This window comes from Chionomys nivalis, chromosome 1, assembly GCF_950005125.1.
Source record: "Chionomys nivalis chromosome 1, mChiNiv1.1, whole genome shotgun sequence".
Taxonomy (NCBI): Eukaryota; Metazoa; Chordata; class Mammalia; order Rodentia; family Cricetidae; genus Chionomys; species Chionomys nivalis.
The window spans coordinates 136862700-136884117 of NC_080086.1; the positions used below are offsets into that span (position 1 = coordinate 136862700).

At 47.7% G+C, this 21418-nt stretch overlaps 1 protein-coding gene across 2 annotated transcripts in view; it reads right to left on the reverse strand.

Annotated features, from left to right (window-relative positions):
- Drc1 (dynein regulatory complex subunit 1) overlaps positions 1 to 21190 on the reverse strand; it is a 34907-nt gene extending 13717 nt beyond the window's left edge. The window contains exons 1-7 of one of the 2 annotated variants that reach the window (XM_057772853.1): positions 21014 to 21190; positions 11043 to 11130; positions 10169 to 10281; positions 7971 to 8154; positions 5843 to 5980; positions 4637 to 4723; positions 2101 to 2223 (exon numbers count right to left, since the gene is read on the reverse strand). In XM_057772853.1, the coding sequence (XP_057628836.1) occupies positions 2101 to 2223; positions 4637 to 4723; positions 5843 to 5980; positions 7971 to 8154; positions 10169 to 10281; positions 11043 to 11130; positions 21014 to 21168 (888 nt within the window). In that variant the 5' untranslated portion in view covers positions 21169 to 21190. The remainder of the gene's footprint in view (positions 1 to 2100; positions 2224 to 4636; positions 4724 to 5842; positions 5981 to 7970; positions 8155 to 10168; positions 10282 to 11042; positions 11131 to 21013) is intronic. The other variant, XM_057772855.1, reaches the window with a different exon arrangement.
- Positions 21191 to 21418: the final 228 nt, after the last annotated feature.

A 21418-nucleotide genomic window follows, 5' to 3' on the forward strand; every position in this document is an offset into this window, starting at 1 on the left:
TTCTGATCCTGCAAATCCTCTGACCTCTATGTCTATACCATGGGGTACACACACACAGGGACATCTCCAGTACCATCTTTTTGTTTTGTTGGGGTTTTTTTGTTTTGTTTTGTTTTTTGAGACAGGGTTTCTCTGTGTAGCTTTGGTGCCTGTCCTGGAACTAGCTCTTGTAGACCAAGCTAGCCACAAACTCACAGAGACCTGCCTGCCTCTGCCTCCCGAGTGCTGGGATTAAAGACGTGCACCACCACTGCCTGGCTTCATCTTTTTTTAGTGTGCATGTGTGAGTGCCTACATGTATGTATGTATGTATACCACATGCAGGTGAAGGCCAGAACCTGAGTCGCCAGGTGGGTGCTGGGAACCAAACCCATCCTCTGCAAGAGTAGTGAGTGCTTTTAACCACTGAGCCATCTCTCTGGCCCTTGGTACCACACTGGGAACCACTTCCAGCGTCTCATGCCACTGAATACCGCAAAGAATGGAAGGACTTGAGTCCGTTTCCCCTTTGCAATCTGGACAAATTTGACTGCGCTGATTTTATAAGCAAAATCCCAAAGCAACCAGACCCAGGCAACCCAACCACAGCAACCGTCATCTGATGGCTTCGATTTGCATCTCTGCTTGCACACATTTGTCTATTTCTTGGCCATTTTTACTTCCTCTGTCACAATCATTTTCTCCTGGTTTTGCTTGAGAGCAATTCCAGGGACCAAAGCCTTGGGCACTGCCACTGTGCTGAGTGTCTGGCACCAGTCCCAAGCCCTTTGGGCTCCACTGAGGTCCCAACGACAATGGCACATGGGGGTCGATGGCAGCGTAGCCAAGGATCCCACACGATTCACAGAAGCCTGTGTCTCCCACAATCCACCTCTGCAGGGCACTGTGACACAATTTGCATAGTAGGTATTAGTTTTCTCTCTCTATGCTTAACATAATTTCCACACCGGTGCCCCACTGTCAATCTTCTTAGGGTTTAGTCTCAGCACAGCCATCCTTGATTGCTATATAGTGAACATAGTTTATTGTTGCTTGTTTGGTGGGGTTTTGAGGAAAGGCTCATATAGCCTACGCTGGCCTCCAACTCACTATGTAGCTAAAGATGACCTGCTGATCCTTCTGCCTCCACCTTGTAAATTCTGGGATTACAGGCATGCACCATCACACCCCTGGCTCCATCCCCAGTCCTGCACTAACTGCCACTGGGGCTGGCATGTACTCAGTGTTTTGTGGTTAACAGCCTGGTATTAAAACACAGCAGCTCTAAACTAGGTGGTGGTGGTGCACTCCTTCAATCCCAGCACTGGGGAGGCAGAGGCAGACGGATCTCTGCGAGTTTGAGGCCAGCCTGGTCTACAGAGTGAGTTTCAGGACAGGCTCCAAAGCTACACACAGAAACCCTGTCTCAAAAAATCAAAACAAACAAACAAAAATCCCAGCAGTTCTTACTGAGAACTGAGTTTACAGTCTTAAATGAGCATAGGCCTACAACTGAGGAAGGTGTGTCACAATTTTAAAGCGACCCTGGGCTACAGGGTGGCTTCATGGCCAGCCTGGGGAACTTGAGACTATCTCAAAATAAAAAGTAAAAGGAGCGCTAGACCTATAGCTCAGTGAGAGAGCATGTGCTTAGTGTGGATGACGCCCTAAATTCAGCCCCCAGCACAGTAGATGATAGATGTATAGATCAATAGACAGACAGACAGAGCATGAGCAGCCTAAAATAAAAGAATTTCTTTCCTTTATTAACAGCTAAACTAAGGGGCTGGAGAGAGTAGCTCCCTAGCTAGGGGCGCTGTCTGCTCTTGCAGAGGACTTGGGTATCCTGTTCCTAACCCTCACACAGAAGCTCACGACACTTAGAAGTAGAAAGATCATGAGTTCAAGACTAGCCTAGGCTACATTAGACCTTATCCCTCCAAGGAAGAAGAGGAAAGAGGACGAAGGAAGAGGGCAAAGAAGGATGACAGGAAGAAGGAGGAGGAAGAGGAAGAGGAGAGAAAAGAGGTAAATACTATACAGTAAGTGCCTGCCTCTGAGACACCGTGGATAGTAGCTGAGATGAGAGACTCCATTTGTCACCTCCCGGCTGCCTCTCACCTGAACGTCCCGCTCGAGCTTGATCTTGATGGTGTTGTACTCTTCGCAGTCCCAGGCCCGCTGCTTGTTGAGCTGCTTCTCATAGTCCTCCACCTTCTTCATGCGGGTGATGAGGTACTCCAGCTGAGGGTGGACAGCCGTGCAGATTAGGGAACCTCCCTCCCAACTCAACCCTCAGGAGAGCCCGACAAGCAGGGTACAGTGTGGGGCCTGGAGTCTCACAGACAGGGATGTCTGCTGGTATTCTTTCTGTTGGGGATGGTGGACCCCCAGACCCTGAATCTCCTGTGACCCCCTTGCCTGCCGGAGTAAACAACTTGTTATGCCTGCAGCTGCTCTGAGCAACACAACTTGTTTTCCTGTGTTTGCAGCTGCTCTGAGCTCCAGACCCTCAGGAGTTCCTGATGGCAGGGGAGTGGTTTCGGGTGGCTTGCAGCTGAAGAAGAGCTAGGGTGCGGCCATTGGTCAGGGAAGGCCCTATATAAGCTGCCCTGGACACAATAAAGTGGGTATTCTTGGGGAATTAAAGGATGACGTGTGTGTGTGTGTGTGTGTGTGTGTGTGTGTGTGTGTGTGTATTTCAATCTCCAGGCCCTTGCCCGAGACTGGCTAACCATCTCCTAGTGCAGGTGCCCTCTGTGTGTGTGTGTGTGTGTGTGTGTGTGTGTGTGTGTGTGTATTTCGATCTCCAGGCCCTTGCCCGAGACTGGCTAACCATCTCCTAGTGCAGGTGCCTGCACTATAGGTGCAGTACCATAGCACCCATAGCAGCACAGATGATTCAGCATTCAAAGGCCCAAGCTCCAAGACTGGGTTCTCAGAATCCTGGCTGGGTTCTTACAGACACAGCAGCTGGAGTGATGGCTCAGCTGTTCAGACAGTGACGTTCCTGCATAGGACCCAAGTCTGGTTCCCAGAACCCACATGACTCCATGTCACTGTAACTCCAGCTCCAGATCTAACAACCTCTTCTGGCTCTGTGGGAGCCTACACACATTCACATAAGCTCACATGCCTACAAAAAAAAAAAAAAAAACCCACAGATCTTTTTTTAAAAATATTTTTTCAAAAGAAAAACATACCCTATAACCTAGCCTTTACAGTGCAAAATAATAACAATAATTCGTCTTATTTGTGTCACTTCTCTGCTCTTTGTACCTATGAAATAAAGTGACACATTATTCCTACACTACTTTTAAGTGTGTCTTAAAATTGAATTGTACACACCTGCAACCCCAACAATCAAGAGGCAAAGGCATGTTCACAGGTTCTACATAGGGAGTACTACATGTTCACAAGTTCAAGGTCAGCCTGTTCTACATAGGGAGTTCTATGTGTTCACAGGTTCAAGGTCAGCCTGTTCTACATAGGGAGTTCTATGTGTTCACAGGTTCAAGGTCAGCCTGTTCTACATAGGGAGTTCTATGTGTTCACAGGTTCAAGGTCAGCCTGTTCTACACAGGGAGTTCTACATGTTCACAAGTTCAAGTTCAGTCTGTTCTACATATCAAGTTCCAGGCAAGCCAGGACTACATAGTGAGATTGTCTCAAAAATTAATAACAATAATTAGTTAAGTTAATTAAAAGTTTCCTGGGCTGGGGAGGTAGCTCAGTTGAAAGAGTGCCTACTTAGCATGTGAACGGGAAGCCCTGGGTTGGACCCCTAGTACTTCATAGAGTAGACATAACATTGCATACCTGTTACGATCTGCCAGCCTGGTCTGTCACCTGGGTACCCTGTCCCTTTAAGAGACAAACCCCTCTCTCTGCTCTTCCCTCTTTTCCCCTTTCCCTTTCCCCTCCATAACCCACTAAATAAATACCCACTTTCTCTGCATGCCTATCCATCTCTGTTTCTCACCCGTGACTCCTCCTGGGACCACCCGCCGCATGGATCCCTGCCTGGGACCCACTGCCCACTGCCCGTCACGGCCCTCAGCCACTGGGGGAACCGTAGCAACATTTTATCTAAACCATAACAACACCTATGATCCCAGCACTCAGGGGATGGAGGCAGAGGATCAAAGTCACTCCTGACCATATATAGAAAATTTGTGGCTGAGCAGTGGTGGTGCACACCTTTAATCCCAGCACTCAGGAGGCAGAGGCAGGTGGATCTCTGTGAGTTTGAGGCCAGCCTGGTCTACAAAGTGAGTTCCAGGACTCCAAAGCTATAGAGAAACCCTATCTCAAAAAAAAACAAAACAAAACAAAACAACAACAGCAAAAAAAGAAAGTTTGTAGCCATCCTGACCTATATAAGACCCTCTCTCTCAAAAAAAAAATATGAAAAAGAAAAACACTTTTTTGGGTCACAAATACTAGGACTGGAGTGGATACCCAAGAAGGTAATGACGAGATGGTGGAAAGCCATTGAACACTCAGCCCTGAAGCCACACTGACTAATGATGAAGCCCAGAAAAAAGCATGGGCCATACAAGTCCTACCCAAGGTACTCGAGGCTCAGGGTTCGGCCATATCCAATACTGCCCACAGGTCACCCTGGACACTCCCACCTGCTCACCCACCCCTTTACCTCCTTGGCATTGTGAGCCTGCAGCGCTCGCTCCCATTTCTTCTTATTACTCGACAGTAGCTCTTGACGTTCCAACTCAAAGGCTTTCTACAACAAAGACAGGAAAAGGCCCTGGTGCCCAGTCATATAGATGAAGTCACACAAACATGAACTTGCCAGGTTTCATGGGGCCAAATGGCTGCTGAAAGGGTTGAATGGAAGTTAGCAATGGCATACTTCTCACAAATGCTGAGAGGAGGCTTGCCCAGAGTGCCACGGCTTAGTCTCTCGGAGCCCTGGTGCTGGAGGCAACCACAGAGCAAACCTTGGCATGCACCTCAGCCTTGACAGCGTTGCTGTGACGGCAAAGACAACATGCAGACTGTGAATGCCTGCACGGTGAAAATGCAGGGTGACAATCGGGAGGGCCCTCTCTCCTGGTTTTGGAAGACCTAAAACACAATCTCAATCTTGAACGTGTCTTTCAAGATAATAATCTCTGATTCCTGCTTGTCCCATCCTGTCCCCACCTCACATCACCGCCATATACCAGCAAACAGCTCCATTTGACTGGTTCTGGAGCACTGACATCCCTCACTTAGTCTCTGTGGTTCATCTCTACTGTCAACCTGAACAGTCTCCTCGGAGACAGCTTCGAGCACACCTCTTGGGCAGTCTGAGACTAAGAGAAAGAACCACCCTGAATATGGGTGGCATGTAGGTTAGGACCCTACATAGAAGAGGTTGGGGGGTCTGGGTGGGTTAAGGGGAGATGAGGACATTCTCTAGCGCAGGCATATGCCGCTCTGCTGCCCCTCACATGAACACAACTGTGCAGCCACATCTTCTCCATCACGATGGACAGAACCAACTGAACCCATCAGCGAAAGCCAGACCTTTCCCCTTAAGTCGTCCGGTTCTGGGATTTGTCACCCAGACAGAAAGCTGACTGAACACGCTCTGCCCTGTCTGCTCTTTCACAGTCCTCATATAACTAGGAGTGTACATGTGTCATCTGGCTGCCTCCCGGGAGACGACAGGCTCCAACCAGGGGCTCCAACGGGGGCTCCACTTTGCTCACGGCTGTCTCGCCTGCCCCTGGAACCACACACTAAGCGCCTGACTCTCACTTGTTGAATAAAGGAATGAATGAGCAAACAAACCCTAAAACCAGAAAGAAATCAGAGGTCGGAGCCATTCCCCCCACACACACACACAGACCCTCACCTCGATGTGAATGAGCTCCTGACGGAAGTTCTTCATCACGTTCCTCACTTGCTCCTCCATCCTCTCCAGAAGCAGGCTGATGTCGTCCGACTGCTTCTTCAAGTCCTTCACATACTGGTCATCCTTTATTTTTAACTCCTTGAGTGGGGCACAGGTAGAAGTCGGTCAGAAACAGAGGCAGGAACAAGAGCTTCCAAGCACACCCACCCAGCACCCCCATCCAAACCTGCAAACATGCGGAATTAAGGCGGGCGTGACAGTGTGGCCTAGAGATGGGAGGATGGTGAGCGGCATTGACCCTGGTTACTAAGTGAGTTTGAGGTCACTCAGGTCAGGGTTTCATAGTGGGCTCAAGGCTGGTCTAGCCTGAATAGCAAGACTTGGTTAAAAAAAAAAAGAAATCCAAGTGTGGTGGTGTGTTGTGGAATATTATTTTAAAAAGGCAAAGATGAGTTACATTTGTCTATGCTGCAGAATATTAGTTTAACTGTGTAAAGCTGGGTTGTTCTTGTTTATCTGCATTTGTTTAATGATGTAAGGGTGTGTGTTTAACTATGTAACGATGTAACTATGTAACCTTGTCTACCTAAGGCACCTGACTGGTCTAATAAAGAACTGAACAGGCAATAGCTATGCAGGAGAAAGGACAGGCGGGACTGCCAGGCGGAAAGAATAAATAGGAGGAGGAAGCTAGGTGGGGGGGGGGGGGAAGATAAGAGAGGAGAGGGAAGGGGAGAGAAGGAAGAACAAGAGAAGGAAGAGAAGAACACAAGGAACACGCCCAGGGCAGAAGCCAGGCAGCCACCAGCCAGCAGACACGAGAAGCCGTGAAAGTAAGGTATACAGAAAGAAAAGTAAAAAGTCCAGAGGCAAAAGGTAGATAAAGAGCAAGAGGTTAATTTAAGTTAGAAGAGCTAGCCAGAACCTGCCTAAACTAGGCCAAACATTCAAAACTAATAACAAGTCTGTGTCATGATTTGGGGAGCTGGTTGGCTGCCCAGAAGAGAAGGCCTAGTACAGTGGTGTACATCTTTAAGTCCCAGCACTTGGAAGGCAGAGGCAGGCACTTCACGGGGAAGCCTTGTCCGAGACAAGCACTTCTGCTCAGCTACAGCCTTAGCCTCAACCCGAGAGTTTTCAGCAGCCCACTGTGGCGAAAGTCCTCTCAGTGTTACTGGAGCCAGAGGTGTAGCTCAGTTGGTTGGCCCAGGCTTTGATCCGTAGCTCCACGGAAGCCGAGTATCGTGACACACACCTCTAACCTCGGTACTTCAGAGGCAGAGGCAAGTTCAAGGTCATTCTCAATTACAGATTAATTTCAAAGCCAACCTGGACTATATGAGACCATGCCCAGAAACTGAATATGTTTAAGAAACCAAAAAGACACATTATTGAAATAGCTGGACAGTCTGCATGTAAAATATGAAACACTGCTCTCACCTCATGTCATAAAACAGCTAACAGATGGAATAAAAAAAAAAACTTAAAAGCAAAGCCTAAAACAGCGAGTATCTGGAAGAAATCAGAAAAAGCCTTGGGACAGTGGATTTGTAGTGGGAGCAAAAATCAAAAATAGACAAATGGAACCTGTGCCAGACTCAACCCTGCTGAGAGCTTAGAGGAACAGTCAACGGAGTGAAGCGGGGCATACAGATGAGTGATAGAGCTCGGCAGCTTCCTGAGAGAGCCGCGTGCCTGCCACCTGAGGAGCTTCCGCTTACCATAAAAGTGCAAACAGGTGGGTTTCTCTATTTTCTTTCCAACATCATCTCATTGCTGTGGCCCAACTGGCCTTGACTTACTCTCCCCCATCAGCCTCCCAAGTGCTGGGATTACAGGTGTAGATCACCACGCCTGGCTTGAACTGTGTCACAGGCCAGATGATAAAGTGAGGCAGGAAAAGCCAAGGACTGCCAGGCCACGCCCCCTCAGACAGGATGGAGGCCCGCCCCCGGCCTGCTGCAGCCCCTGGCCTGCTGCAGCTCCTCACCTGTTGCAGCCCCTGGCCTGCTGCAGCTCCTCACCCTGCTGCAGCCCCTGGCCTGCTGCAGCCCCTCACCTGTTGCAGCCCCCGGCCTGTTGCAGCCCCTGGCCTGCTGCAGCTCCTCACCCTGCTGCAGCCCCTCACCTGCTGCAGCTCGCTGATCAGCTTGTTCTTGTCCTCTATGAGGCCAGCACAGTGCACCTGCTGGGTGTTGAGCATCTCCCACAGTTCCTGAGGAATCCGCTTCTGTCTGCCCTCCTCCCACTTGGCCGTGATTTCGTCAAATTTGTCCTGGCTGGTCTTAACTTCATTCTCCAGCTTCTCAAGTCTGCAAAGAGAAGTGTGCTGGGCGTTCTGGAGCCTGCCTTCCAGAGGAGCCAGCAGCTTCTCCTGGGAGCATGACAGAGGCTCCGCGGTCCAGGCTCTTCCCTCAGACCCTCACCAAGAGCAAAACCAAACTCTGGGGAAATGGCTTTTGGCTTAATTTTGTACTGAATTTTATTTATCTAGTATGTTTGTGTATGTGTGTGTACATGCACATGTGTGTGTGCGCGCAGACATGTACCACAACCTGTGTGTGGACAACAATGGACCAACTTGAAAAAGTCAGTCTCTGATTCTACTGTGTGGGGCCCACAGATGAACTCAGTCCATCAGCCTTGGTCCAAAGCCCCTGTACCCACTGAGCTGTCTCCACACCCTTTCTTTCATTTCAAGGCTTCACCCCAAGTAACCTACGTCAAGCACTTGCCAAGACAGATCACCAGCAAGTTCGTCTCTTGACAGCCCCTACACTAAGGCCTGGACCACCACCCTTCCATGTCTCTCTCCCCTGCTCTTCATGTCCACACGTCCACACCGAAATCTGCAGTGGCTGATATTGTCAGCTTGGTGGGGTTTAAAATCACCATGGAAACAAACCTTTGGGTGTGTCTATAAGGACCTGTCAAGACACAGTCAACTGAGGTAGGAAAACCCGGGCATGACCACCACACCCTGCTCTTAAACTCGTAGATAAGTTTTCACTAACAGCACAGCCTTGGGTGTCTGATCACTCCCCTCCATCATCAGTAACAAAACCAGGAGCGCCCTGTAGAGATTCCAAAGAGGCCCGTGAAGGGGCACACTGAGGATTCAGTAGAGAAGCCAGTATCAGCTGACGCAGGAGCGCTTCTGAAAATGGTGTCCAGGACCACATCAGTGAATGCCTGTAACTCTATATGATTGTCACCATAAATGGCACAAACTTCTTTAATGACAGGAGCCACAACATAAATATCCTGTGATCATATCTCATACCGCCACAGTCATGGTACCTATTACAATATTTCTTTTCTTTTCTAGAAAATGTTGCTACATATGAATATAACTCTGAGCTGCCTGTGAGTCTTCTCATTTAACTGATTTAATATCGAGCTTCTTGGTTGATTTTGCTGTTGTTGTTTTGTTTTTGTTTGTTTTGCCTGTCCTCCCCCCTCCAATTTTTCACTAAGAGCCAGCCACAGTAACGTCATCTTTCTTCATGGCTTCAGGTAACGGTCCTGTATGAAAGACTGAAGTAGTGCTGCTTCCCAGGGTGTTTTCTAAGATCAGAGAAGCCGGGATAAGAGGAAGAAAACCCAGTGCACAAGGACACTTTGTCTCAAAGTGCTATTTCATCTGTGCCTCATCTCAGCCCTAGTCGCCTCTGCAGATGGAACACTAGGGGGCACTCCAAGCCCAGGTTTCCATCAATTCGGCTGCAGCTTTAGAGCCACAGGAAAAAAGGTTTGTTGGCAGAGGCTTCAGATGAATGCAGCCCACACACACACACACACACACACACACCCTCCTGCAGTCATCACCTGCTTTGTCAGCAGCGCCTACTCAGCAAGCTGCACCTGCAAGAGTCATTCTCGGGCCGGTGGTGGCGCACGCCTTTAATCCCAGCTCTCGGGAGGCAGAGGCAGGCGGATCTCTGTGAGTTCGAGGCCAGCCTGGGCTACAAGAGCTAGTTCCAGGACAGGCTCCAAAGCTACAGAGAAACCTTGTCTCGGGGGAAGAAAAAAAAGTCATTCTCGGGGCTGTTGGCACCCTCTGAGCCACATCTGCCACTCTCAAGCATGTTCTGAGACTGCGCACCTCTGCCTGAAACACCTACTCAACAGCCAAAGCCTTCTTGGCCTTTCCAGCCCAACCTAAGCCTGTTGAGTTTCTCCTGACCTCTGCAGAGAAACCCTAAAACCTCTTTGTGTGACTTCCTGCGGTTCTTTATAGTCATCTCAATTCTAGAACAAAGTGCTTGGGACTCAGAATCTGAGTCTGAGGACGTCCGCAGTGCGCAAGCGCAGTCGAAGCCTCACCGCTGACGCTTGACCTCCTCTTCTTCAACCCTCCTATGGATCTCCCTGATGTCTGTAGCCACCTGGATATTTGTTACCAACTCAGTACCACAGAGCAGCAGTTTAGTCAGTTTCTGGAAAACAAAGAGATGAGAATCTGTAAAGCTAGACCATTCTGTAAAGAATTCAAGAGGGCTGATAACACAGCTCACTGGTAAGGGTCCTTGCTGCCAAACCAGATAACTTGAGTTCAATTCCCAAACCCTACACTGTAGAACCAACTCCCACAAATTGTCTTCTGAGTGCCATATGCACCCATGGCACATACACCCCAGGCACATAAAATAAGTAAATAAAATGTAATTATATATTTTAAAAAGTTAAGGCTGGGTGTGGGAGCGCACGCCTTTAATCCTAGAACTCAGGAAGCTGAGGCAGGTGGATCTCTGGCTTTAAGGACAACCTGGTTTACATAGCAAATCCCAAGCCAGCTTGCTTTGGGACCCTTTGTCTCTATTGCCCTACCCATTCAATATTTACATGGGTTCTGGGGATCTGAACTCCAGCCCTTGTGCTTTGGATGCAAGCGCTTTAAACACCGAGCCATCCCCCAGCCCGTCTCTTGTTTGTTTGTTTTTGAGACAGGCTCACACTCTATCCTAGACCAATCTTAGACACATAGCCATGCTCCTGCCCCAATCCCCTGGACAATGGCACTAGAGATGTGCTCCACCTTTCCTAACAAGAACTTTTGAAATTCTTGAAAGCTCACTCCTGGGCAGCCCCAACCGGACAGACTCTGGTTCAGCCCCATCTAGAGACAGCAACACAGAAGGTGTGGTACCCGCCCACCCGTGACGACCACGCTAAGGGGCTCACTGTGGCCAGCTCATACCAGTCTGCTCTCTTCCTTCTGTTTGTAGCTCTTGCTTTGCTCTTCCTCGCTCTCCTTCTTTCCGTCTAGATACTCTCCCAGGGCCTCCCTGTGGCAGGGAGAAACCAAAGCAGGATGTTGCTGTTATCATGAGTGTTTGTGCTCTGTCTTTAAATATACTTAAAAACAGACCACTTGAATTTTATTTTTTTCTTTTGTGGGGAGACACAGGTATGTATCCCTAGCTGGCTGAAACTTGATGTGTAAACCAGGCTGGCCTTGAACTTGGAGAGACCCAGCTGTCTCTCTGATCCTGTTGGGCCCTAAAGCCCCACCAAGGAGGAGACACTCTCAGCACGGTTGATGCAATAGCAAGAGGAACTTTTATTCTACCACCGCAGAGGTCCCTCAGCCTCGAGAGGAGGCGGACCCCTGCTGTGTCTATTACAGGCTCTTTTAAAGGAAAAAAACACAAAATTAGGGAGGGGGTAGTACAGAATCAAAGGGAGAGTCCAGAAATCATTTGTCAAGTATTTTGACTAGTTCATTTAACAGTCAGCTAACTCTAACTGATCAATGCTATGGTGGTTGCGGGGTTGGTTGAACAAGGAAGAACACTTGCAGGTTATCTGCAGGTCGTCTCACCCCAGTTCCAGGGTCCGGGTCTATTGAAGAAAGACTACAAAGGGGATGGAAAGTAGTCAACGCTCCAGGGCACGCGTGGTTGGTTACCAGGGTCCCCTGGTTCCCAGGAAGGGGGTGCAGTAATGCTAAGGTGCCCCAAAGTCTTTCAATCCCAAGTGCTGGGATTGCAAACATGGTGCAGGATACCGGACTTAGATAAAATTTTAAATGAAACGCCTAAGAACTAGAGACATAGCTCAGTGGTAAAAGCTTTCCCAACATGAGCAAAGCCCTGGGGTCAATTCCCCGGAATCACAAAAAAGGAAAAAAAATTGCCATACACACACAACTGGAAGCATTTAACAAGTGAGTTCTAGGACAGCCGAGGCTGTGGGAGAGACTGTGTCTCAAGAAACAAAACAGGCAGTGGGGCACAGGCCTTTAATCCTGGGAGACAGGGGCAGCTGGATCTCTACATTCAAGGCCAGCCTGGACTATAAAATGAAACCCTATCTCAAAAAACAAAACAAAAAAAAAAAAAAGAAAAAAGAAAAAGAAAACACCCCACACTAGAAGCAAATATGAGGAAAGGAGAACCTTATCAAGCCCACCTTGGGTTAAGCTGTCAGTTAACGGAGCCTGGAATCACCTGGGAGACAGGTATTGGGACTGTATATGGAGTCTGTCTTGACACAGCCGAGATGGGAAGCATCACCACCCACCATCCTGGGCTGGGCTGGCATCCTTCCCTGCTGTGAACAATGAGCTGAAATGAACACCCCTCAAGCTGCCTTTGTCACAGCAGGAGGACGTCACCAAGATGGCTCCTGGTGGCTGGCATCTCCTGGCATCTCCTCCATGTGCCATTTGTCTACATGATGACCAGCGGTGTGGATGCCAGCTGATGCCCTCTTTCACCTTTCTGACCTCCCTTTTCTCTGAATCAGTCCCTTAAGCTTCACCTTGGGTTCAGGAGGGAACCGGTATGCATGGCAAAAGGCCTTTGATGAAAACTAAAACCAGCCCAGGGCAGCATGGACCTATTTCTGTCAGGCCCTGCCTCAGTGGTCCCGAGAGAATGGTCCACCAGAAAACCACAGCCTGATAGCTAGGGGCCAGGAACAAACTTTTCAGTTACCTCATTGCCATTTCCCCTCCAGTGCGGCCACATTAGGAATAAATTCATTTCCTGCCTTCACCACCACTCCCATCAGAGGGTAGCTGACAGAGTCAGCTACGGGGACCCCTTAGCATAGACCCCTGGGAGCCCAGTTACATCCTATCTTAGTTAGGGTTTCTATTGTTGGGATGAAACGCTATGATAAAAAAAAAGCAAATGGGGGAGGAAAGGGTTTCTTTGGTTTAATTTCTGTGTCACTGTTTATCATTAAAGGAAGCTGGGACAGGAATTCAAACGGGGCAGGAACCTGGAGGCAGGAGCTGATGCAGATGCCCGGGAGGGGAGCTGCTTACTGGCTATTCCCCATGGCTCACTCGGTCTGCTTTCCTGTAAAACCCAGGACCACCCACCCCAGGATGGCCCCACCCACAATGGGGCTCCGTCCTCTCAGATCACTCTAGCTTGTGTCAGGCTGACTTAAAATTATCCAGGACAAACTGACCATTGAGTTACATGCCACATGGGGAAATTCCCTTAAAGCAGGAAAAAAAATCTTTCTTTTTTTTTTTTTCTTTTTCATTTTGTTTTTCATGACAGGGTCTCTCTGGGTAGCCTTGGCTGTCCTGAAACTTGCTCTGTACACCAGACTGTCCTCGAATTCACAGAGATCCAGAGATCCACCTGCCTCTACCACCCAACAAGAGATGGGGTTTTTTTGTTGTTTTTATTTTGTTTATTTTTTATTATTATTATTTTATGTTCATTGGTGTGAGGGTCAGATGGTTTTCTTTTTTAAGCTATCCTCATGATTAACACTCCGAATCCTTCTGCTACCCCTGATCTTTCTATTTGCAGCAACTCAAGACTTCCCACCAAGCCAGTGCTGTTCCCATCTCCTCCATGGCTTTTCTTTCTAATTAAAATTCCTGCCTAAACCAGGCATCATCACTCACACCTGTAATCCTAGCACTTGGGAGGCTGAGGTAGAAGGATTACTGTGAGTTTCAGGCCAGTCTGGGCTACAGGGTGAGAGAGACCCTGTGTCTATAATAACAGAATCAAACAAACCTGGTGCAGGAGAATTGTCTGTATTCTGACAATCATGTTATAAATAAACGCTGATTGACCAGGCAGGAAATATAGGTGGGAAAACCAGACAGGAAGTAGAAATGATGTAATGAGAACAGGAGAATTCTGGGAAGGAGGAAGTTGATTCTTCCCACTCCTGCCCAGACCACCGAAGCAGCAGGATGTGATCTGCCCCACTGAAAAAAGGTACTGAGCCACATGGCTAACATAGATCAGAAAAATGGGTTAATCAAGATGTGAGAGTTAACCAGCGAGAGGCTAGAGCTAATGGGCCAATCAGCTTATAACTTACGGAGTGTGATTTTCTTTGGGGCTAAACAGTTGTGGGGTAAAGGGCAGGACAAAAACCACAGCAAACAAGCCAGGCCCATTCACGTCACACAAACCAACAACTTTTGCCTAAGCCTTTGTTCTCGGTCTGTTTTCATTTCTGCAAGCAATAAGACAACTTGGCCTCAGATCGGGTTTCCAGCTTCAGAGCCAGAACTAAGACAATAAACTTGGGGTCACTAGACTTCCCAGTGTGGTCATCTTGGTTAAACCCCTTTTCTCTGTCTTTTAACACTAACTACCTCTCTCTTTAATTGGCACTCTGGGACTGATGGCCAGAGACAGTTCTGTGTCCCAAAACTCCAGTCACAAATTCATATTTTAATTAGAAGGTAAGACACATGGGAAAATCACAAGTTCAAAGGCCGTGTAGGCTACACAATGAAGGAGGGAGGGAGCGAGGAAGAGAGAGGAGAAAGAAGGGTCTGGAATTCTCCAAGGAGGCAGCAGGCAAACAGCTTGCCACCCCCAAACAGCTTTCTGCCCAGAGACCTCCCTCACTCCCAAGGCACAAGCAGTCATAAGGGCTCTTGAGTGGCTGTAGGCAGCAAGCTGTCAGCATTCCAACATTCACCAGGAAACAAGGAGAGCCCTTCACTGGCCTCAACTCCACCCACTTTGTCCAAAGTACACCCCCGCCCATTTTTGAGATAAGAGAGCTGAGAGGCCCCACCGGGCTCTAAATCTTAACCCAAATCCTACTCAGCAGAGCTCTTCACTCCGGCTCCTGATCTGAACTCACCCTTCGCTTTTCTGGAAAGAGCACCAATGGTTCCCTTCTGCCAGGACATTGCCAGGCTAACTTATCTGCATCCCCATGCGCACCCCAAACTTTCTACATTGACCATCAATCAATCAATCAATCAATCAATCAATAACCAGCTCTGTCTAAATACCTCCAGCTAATCCCTGGAACAAAGATCAGGGGTTCAGGGAGGAAAGTGACAGCCACAAACTCTCACCGAGGTTCTATTTCAACCCCTTGGCTGCTTTAATTCATTCGTTTTGACCTCTTGGGCACTATACTGGCCAATGTGGTGGCCACTGACCACATGCGACCAACAGACCCTTGAAATAAGGCAGGACAAAACTAAAATATGCTATGAGTTTAAAACACACACACACACACACACACTACAGGACTAGAGAGATGGCTCAGTGGCTAAGAACACTTGTTCTCATAGAGGATCTGGGTTCAGATCCCAGCACCCACCTGCCTTGAAATCAGCCATGACTCTAGCTCCAGGGATCCAGTGCCCTCTGCTGATCTCCCCAGGTGTATAAGGCATGCATGTGGTATACATGCATTTATGCAGGCAAAACCATCATATAACATAAAATAAATAAATCTAAAAATAAAAGTCACCCACCAGAGGCTGGGAAAATAGAAAATCGGGCCTGCGTCAGAGCATGCAGTCTCGGGCACGCACAGGACGCTGGGCATGGCCATACTCTGTTGTCCTGTTTTGTTGTTGGTTATTGGTTTCTTTGTGACAGGCTCTCCTTGTGTAGCTCAGGGTGGCCTGGAACTCTTGACCCATTTGCTTCAGCTTCCCCAATATTGGAGTCGGTGGCATGCACCATCACACCTGGCTCATCTTCTTTGTCCTGGGAGCTTGGAGGCACTTCTCTCTAGTTTGGAATGGACCCTCCCTCCCTTCTTCCCCTGCTCTCCCCTCCATTCCCTTTCTTCCTTTTGCGCTTTGAATTGGCCCATGACTGATGGCTGAGCTACACCCTCTCCTTATCTGGAAGAGACCTAGTTCCTCCATTGTGCTGAACAGTTTCTTTGTGATTATTATTTTATTTTATGTCAAAGGGTGCTTGTCTGCATGTGTGTCTGTGCACCATGTGCATGCCCAGTGCCCACAGAAACCAGAAGAGGGCGTTGGATCTCCTGGAACTGGAGTTAGAGACAGTTATGACCTGCCATGGGCTTTTAAAAAACAAACCTGGGTCCTCTGAAGGAACAGTCACTGCTGTTGACTGCTGAGTCATTTCTCCAGGCCTCTTTAGTGTCGCATTTTATTTATTTACTTACTTACTTACTTACTTACTTACTTACTTTTGTTTTTTTCAAGACAGGGTTTCTCTGTAGCTTTTGAGTCTGTCCTGGAACTAGCTTTTGTAGACCAGGCTGGCCTCCAACTCACAGAGATCCACCTGCCTCTGCCTCCCAAGTGCTGACATTAAAGGTGTGCGCCACCACTGCCCAGCTTCATTTTATCTTGATTTGATTTTGTTTTGATACAGGGTCTCACTCCATAGCCTTGGCTGACCTGGAGCGCCCATATTTTAACAAAACTGGTCCTAAACTCAGAGATCCGCCTGCCTCTGCCTCCTGAGTGCTGGAACTAAAGGCATGTACCACCACAACCAGCTGACAACCATCTTTTTAAAAAATATTATTTATCTATTCGTGTGTGTGTGTGTGTGTTCAAACCATGTGAAGGTCATGTGAAGGTCAGAGAGTAACTTTCAGAAGTTGGATCTCGCCTTCTACCTTGTTGGGGCAAGAGAAAATAAAGCTGGAATCTCAAAATGGGGAAATGTTAGTTATACACACATACAAGTATGTGATTATACAAATCCTCCCAATTCAGAGACAATAAAGACCATTTAGGATTTAGAATTATTTCACTCAAAATACCCAATCACTTAGAAACTAGAAGTGTACTACTACCATAAAGCATAAAAAATAATTTTAATACTATGACAAATATGTCATACATGTGGTGTCCCCCAGAGTCTCCAGCACTTGGAAGGCTGAGACGGGAATTTCAGGGAGTTCAGGATCATCCCTACCCCAAAGGTATTACAAATGCATTATGTTTACATTATGTATACATTAACAAAGAGAGCTAATGGCGCTGGAGCAAGGAGGGACTTAGCTGAGAACCTCTCTCCATAATGATCTACCTGGGCCGCTTCTGAGGGCTAATTCTTCGGTTACTAAAGATTACTAAGAGGCAATTCTCTCCTCAATCTGAGAGCATTTCCAAATGCCTAAACAACTTCTTAATTTCAGTATTTTACAATGTCCAACTTTGCTTAACATGTTCAAAACCCAGTCTTTAATGTCCTGCCTCGCCGTCCCACGAGCGTGTTACCACCACAACTACCTGTGCAGGGCGCCAACAGAGGAGCGAAGGAGGAGAGAGTTGTGTATACTAGGTATATGGAAAGAGGTCAAAGGGGCTAGACTCCATAATAAAACACATCTTGTCTACGAAGCTGTCAGATGGATAACTGCCAGATATGCTCCTCAGATTCGGGTGATTAAAAACGGGCAGGTCATTTATTAACAGAACCAGAGGAAGTAAAGCAAAGATGGAGACAGTACTTTGACACCTATACAATGGACCCCAGTGCTGTCAACATAGACTACAATGAGAAACACATCAGCAGCCACTCAAACACCAGAGACAATGAGGAAATATTAAATATTGACAGAAGTGAGATAGAGGAAGCTATCAAGAGAGTGAAACACAGGAAGGCCCCAGGAGTGGATGACATCATGGTGGAGGCGTTGTAGGTGACTACAATAGACTCAGGGGCTGAGGCACTTCTCAGACTCTTCAGAGAGATATGGGAACACGAAGTGATTCCCACAGAATGGAAGCACTCAGTCATAATTCCCACACACGAGAAGGACAAGCTGGACTGCTCAGGTTTGTTGTACCATAGCAGCAAGATCTTCTCCTCCATTGTCCTGCAAAGGATCAAGGGCAGAACAGAGGAAATCCTAGCAGCGGCCCAGTGTGGATTCACAGTTAACAGGAGCACAATTGATCAGATCTTCACTTTGAGGCAACTGGCAGAAAAATACAAAGAATTTGGAAAAGACTTATATGCCTGGTACATCAACTTCAGAAAAGCATTCGATAGCATTTGGAGGAAAGAACTTTGGGAAACAATTAGGTTCTACAAGCACCCAGAGAAAATCATAAGAGTACTATAAATGTCTATAAAGATACCTTTGCATCAGTCAAAGTCTGTGGAGAGCTAAGTGATCAGTTTAAGACAATCATAAGAGAGTTGCAGGGATGCATCCTCTCACCACTACTCTTTAATATACTCCTGGAATTAATAATAGCAACAGCCCTGGAGGATGAGGAGATAGGCATGCAGGTAGGTAGTGTACGAATCAATAACTTGCATTTTGCTGACATATATATACATAAGTAGTATACAACACTCCTTACTGAAAGTCCAAATGAGCTGCAGGCCATGGTAAACAGGGTGGTGGAAGTAAATGAGAACCTTGGTATGAAAGCAAACATCTAGACGACTGAGATACAACACATGGGAAGGGTGCACAAGGATTTTAACATTGTAATAAAGAATCAGAACCTCAAGCAAACAGTCAGCTTTGTCTATCTGGGAGGAAACCTCGGTTCAAAGGAAGAAACTATTTCAGAGATCAAAAGGCAGATAGGGACAGCAAGGGCTGCATTCCAGGCACTAGGAAAGGTTTCGTCAGCAAGAGACATAATGACAACAACAAATTACAAGAATATGAGACACTTGTCTTGAGCTGCCTTCTTTACAACTCTGAAACCTGGATAAAACGCTCCTCAGAACAGCGGCTGAACGTGTTTGAGATGGCATGTCTCAGGAGGGTTCCAGGGGTCACATGAAGAGATTGGCTATGCAATGATGACATTGAGAAACATCCATCTACAGAAGGAAGTAAACTACAGGATACAGGAATGGCACTTGAGATACTTCAGCCACTATGAGAATGAATGATGGCAGATACCCCAAGAGAGCACTGCTTGGAGGAGTGCACAGGATAAGATGAGAGGAAGGCCCAAAAAACGCTGGACAGACAGCATAAAGGAAGACTGTGGAATCTTGGGTGGTGTAGGAGGGTCTTCTGTTCATGTATTGCTTTTGTTGGTTAATGAATAAAGAAACTGCTTTGGGCCTGATAGGGCAGAACTTAGGTAGGCAGAGAAGACAGAACTAAATGCTGGGAAGAAGGGCAAAGAGAGAGACGCCATGGATCTCCTGCCTGAGACAGACGCTGGTTAGAATCTTGCCGGTAAACCACAGTCATGTGGCAATACACAGATTAATAGAAATGGGTTAAATTAAGATGTAAGAATTAGTCAATAAGAAACTAGAACTAATGGGTCAAGCAGTATTTTAATAAATATAGTTTCTGTGTGGTTATTTTGGGTGTAAGCTAGCCAGGCGGCCAGGTCAAACAAAGGGCCACCTCTCCCTTGTAACACTTGGATATGGACAATAACACAAGCATCTGCCCAGGATAGGAACAACTGGAGAACTGCCATAAATGGTTGTCCACGAATGCTTAGCATTGCCGGGGCACAAATGAATGAAACAATCAAATTCAACTGCTTCTTTCCAAAGCGCCACCTCAAAGAATCCAGGCCAAGCCCATGCCTCTCCAGAGCCAGAGCAGCTGTCCCCTCCCCTCGTCTCCTTAGTTACTCCTCCGGCCCCTTCACACCACTTCCCAAACAGCAAGCAAAATGATTCGAGGGTGAAAATGCCACCCTTCCCGTTGAGAAAAGTGGTGTGTATTTTGTTGAGGCATTATCAGATACCGTTATCACAGCCAATAAATATCTTAATACAATCTAGCCAGTTCTGCCAGGCTCCAGGCCACCCTCTCTAGCTGCCTGTCTTTAGGTCCCACAGCCACTGTTTTCCTTTCCTCCTTACTGTCCTTGTCACAGCTCATACAGTGCTACTTCCTCCCTTGGCTCTCTCCCTCATTAACACATAATGGTCCTGAGGGAACTTGTGTCTTGTACAAAGAGTTCAGTTCATCTGTTTACCACAGAATGCAGCAACAGACACACTGAGGATGCTCCTGCCTTACCCAGTTCCTGAACCAAAACCAGTTCTCATCCCTGAACCTAATTACCAAACAGGTGGCACAGTTCCCGGGAGGGAAAACCTGAAACACAATGGCAAGCGCATACTGTAATGCCCACAGCCTTTCCGGAAGGACTGACAGTTATGGGAGCTAATAGTGAGGAAAGAGGGATAGTCAGACAGTTTTAGGACAATTAAAAAAATATCTGAGTTACCACTGATACTACCATCATGGCCTTACCCAGTTAGGATGAAGGTGCATGGGCACCAACATCTTATGCTTCTGCTGGATCTGTACACTCAGCCAAAGGTCATGTTTCCACTCCACCAAAAGTAAACCTGGAATGAACTACTTAGAAGTTTAGGATACATTAAGTCTGGGTAAGAGCTCTCACCGTATGGGAGCCAAACGGATGTCCCTTCGACTGGGCCGAAGCTAATAAAGACTTCGGAGTCTAGGAGGTATGGTGGTGGGTACAGGTATGGTAGCCCCCATTATGCCTAACTCACGGGTCTGGCACTAAAAATGCCTGGATGGAGTCTGGAAAATGATTATCAGTTCCAGCAAACTATCCTGATCTTTGCTACAATAGATCACCATGGCCAGGGGTCCAGTGAGTGCGGCCACTAACTAAAATGAAAGCGTTTATTTTATTTTATTTTATTTTATTTTATTTTATTTTATTTTATTTTATTTTATTTTATTTTGAGGAGACAGGGCCTTACTATGTAGACTAGGCTATCCTTGACCTCAAAGAGGTCTGCCTACCTCTTGCCTCTCCAGTACTGGGATTAAAAGCATGACCTACCACGCCTAGCTGTCCCAAAACTCACTGCTTGAATGTTCTGGAAGAAAACGTTTCCTGCTCACACTTAGAACACACCCACCCCTCACCATAGAGCCCCACCCAACCTGTCCCCAGCTTCTGCACTCCGGGGTCTGGGCTCTCCATCGCATCAGCCCGCCTCCCCTGCTCACCGCCTTCGGGCTTCCTGGCGGGCGGCGATGCGCAGGCGCCGGGCCTGGATGCGCTCCTGCGGGTTATCCGAATGCACCGAGGGCCCGTGAATCGGGGTGGCTAGGTGGTCATCCCCATTCTGCTCCATGACCCCAATGTTTCCTGACGGATTCATGGCAGCGGTCTCCCGCCCACTGACCGCTCCGCCTGGACTCGCAGCCCGGTTGCTAGGAACAAACCGTTGCCAGGGGAAGGCAGTCACCTGACCTACAGCTGGCGTAGTTGTGCGCGCGCTGTTCTTCAGTCGCTCACCAAGCTTTTGTATCCCAGTTGGGATACACAGTTATTCGCTTTGCCTGAAGTTTAGTTTGCAAGGGCTGGCCTTTCCCCACGAAGGCAGCTGGAACAAGTGGCACCTCATCCCT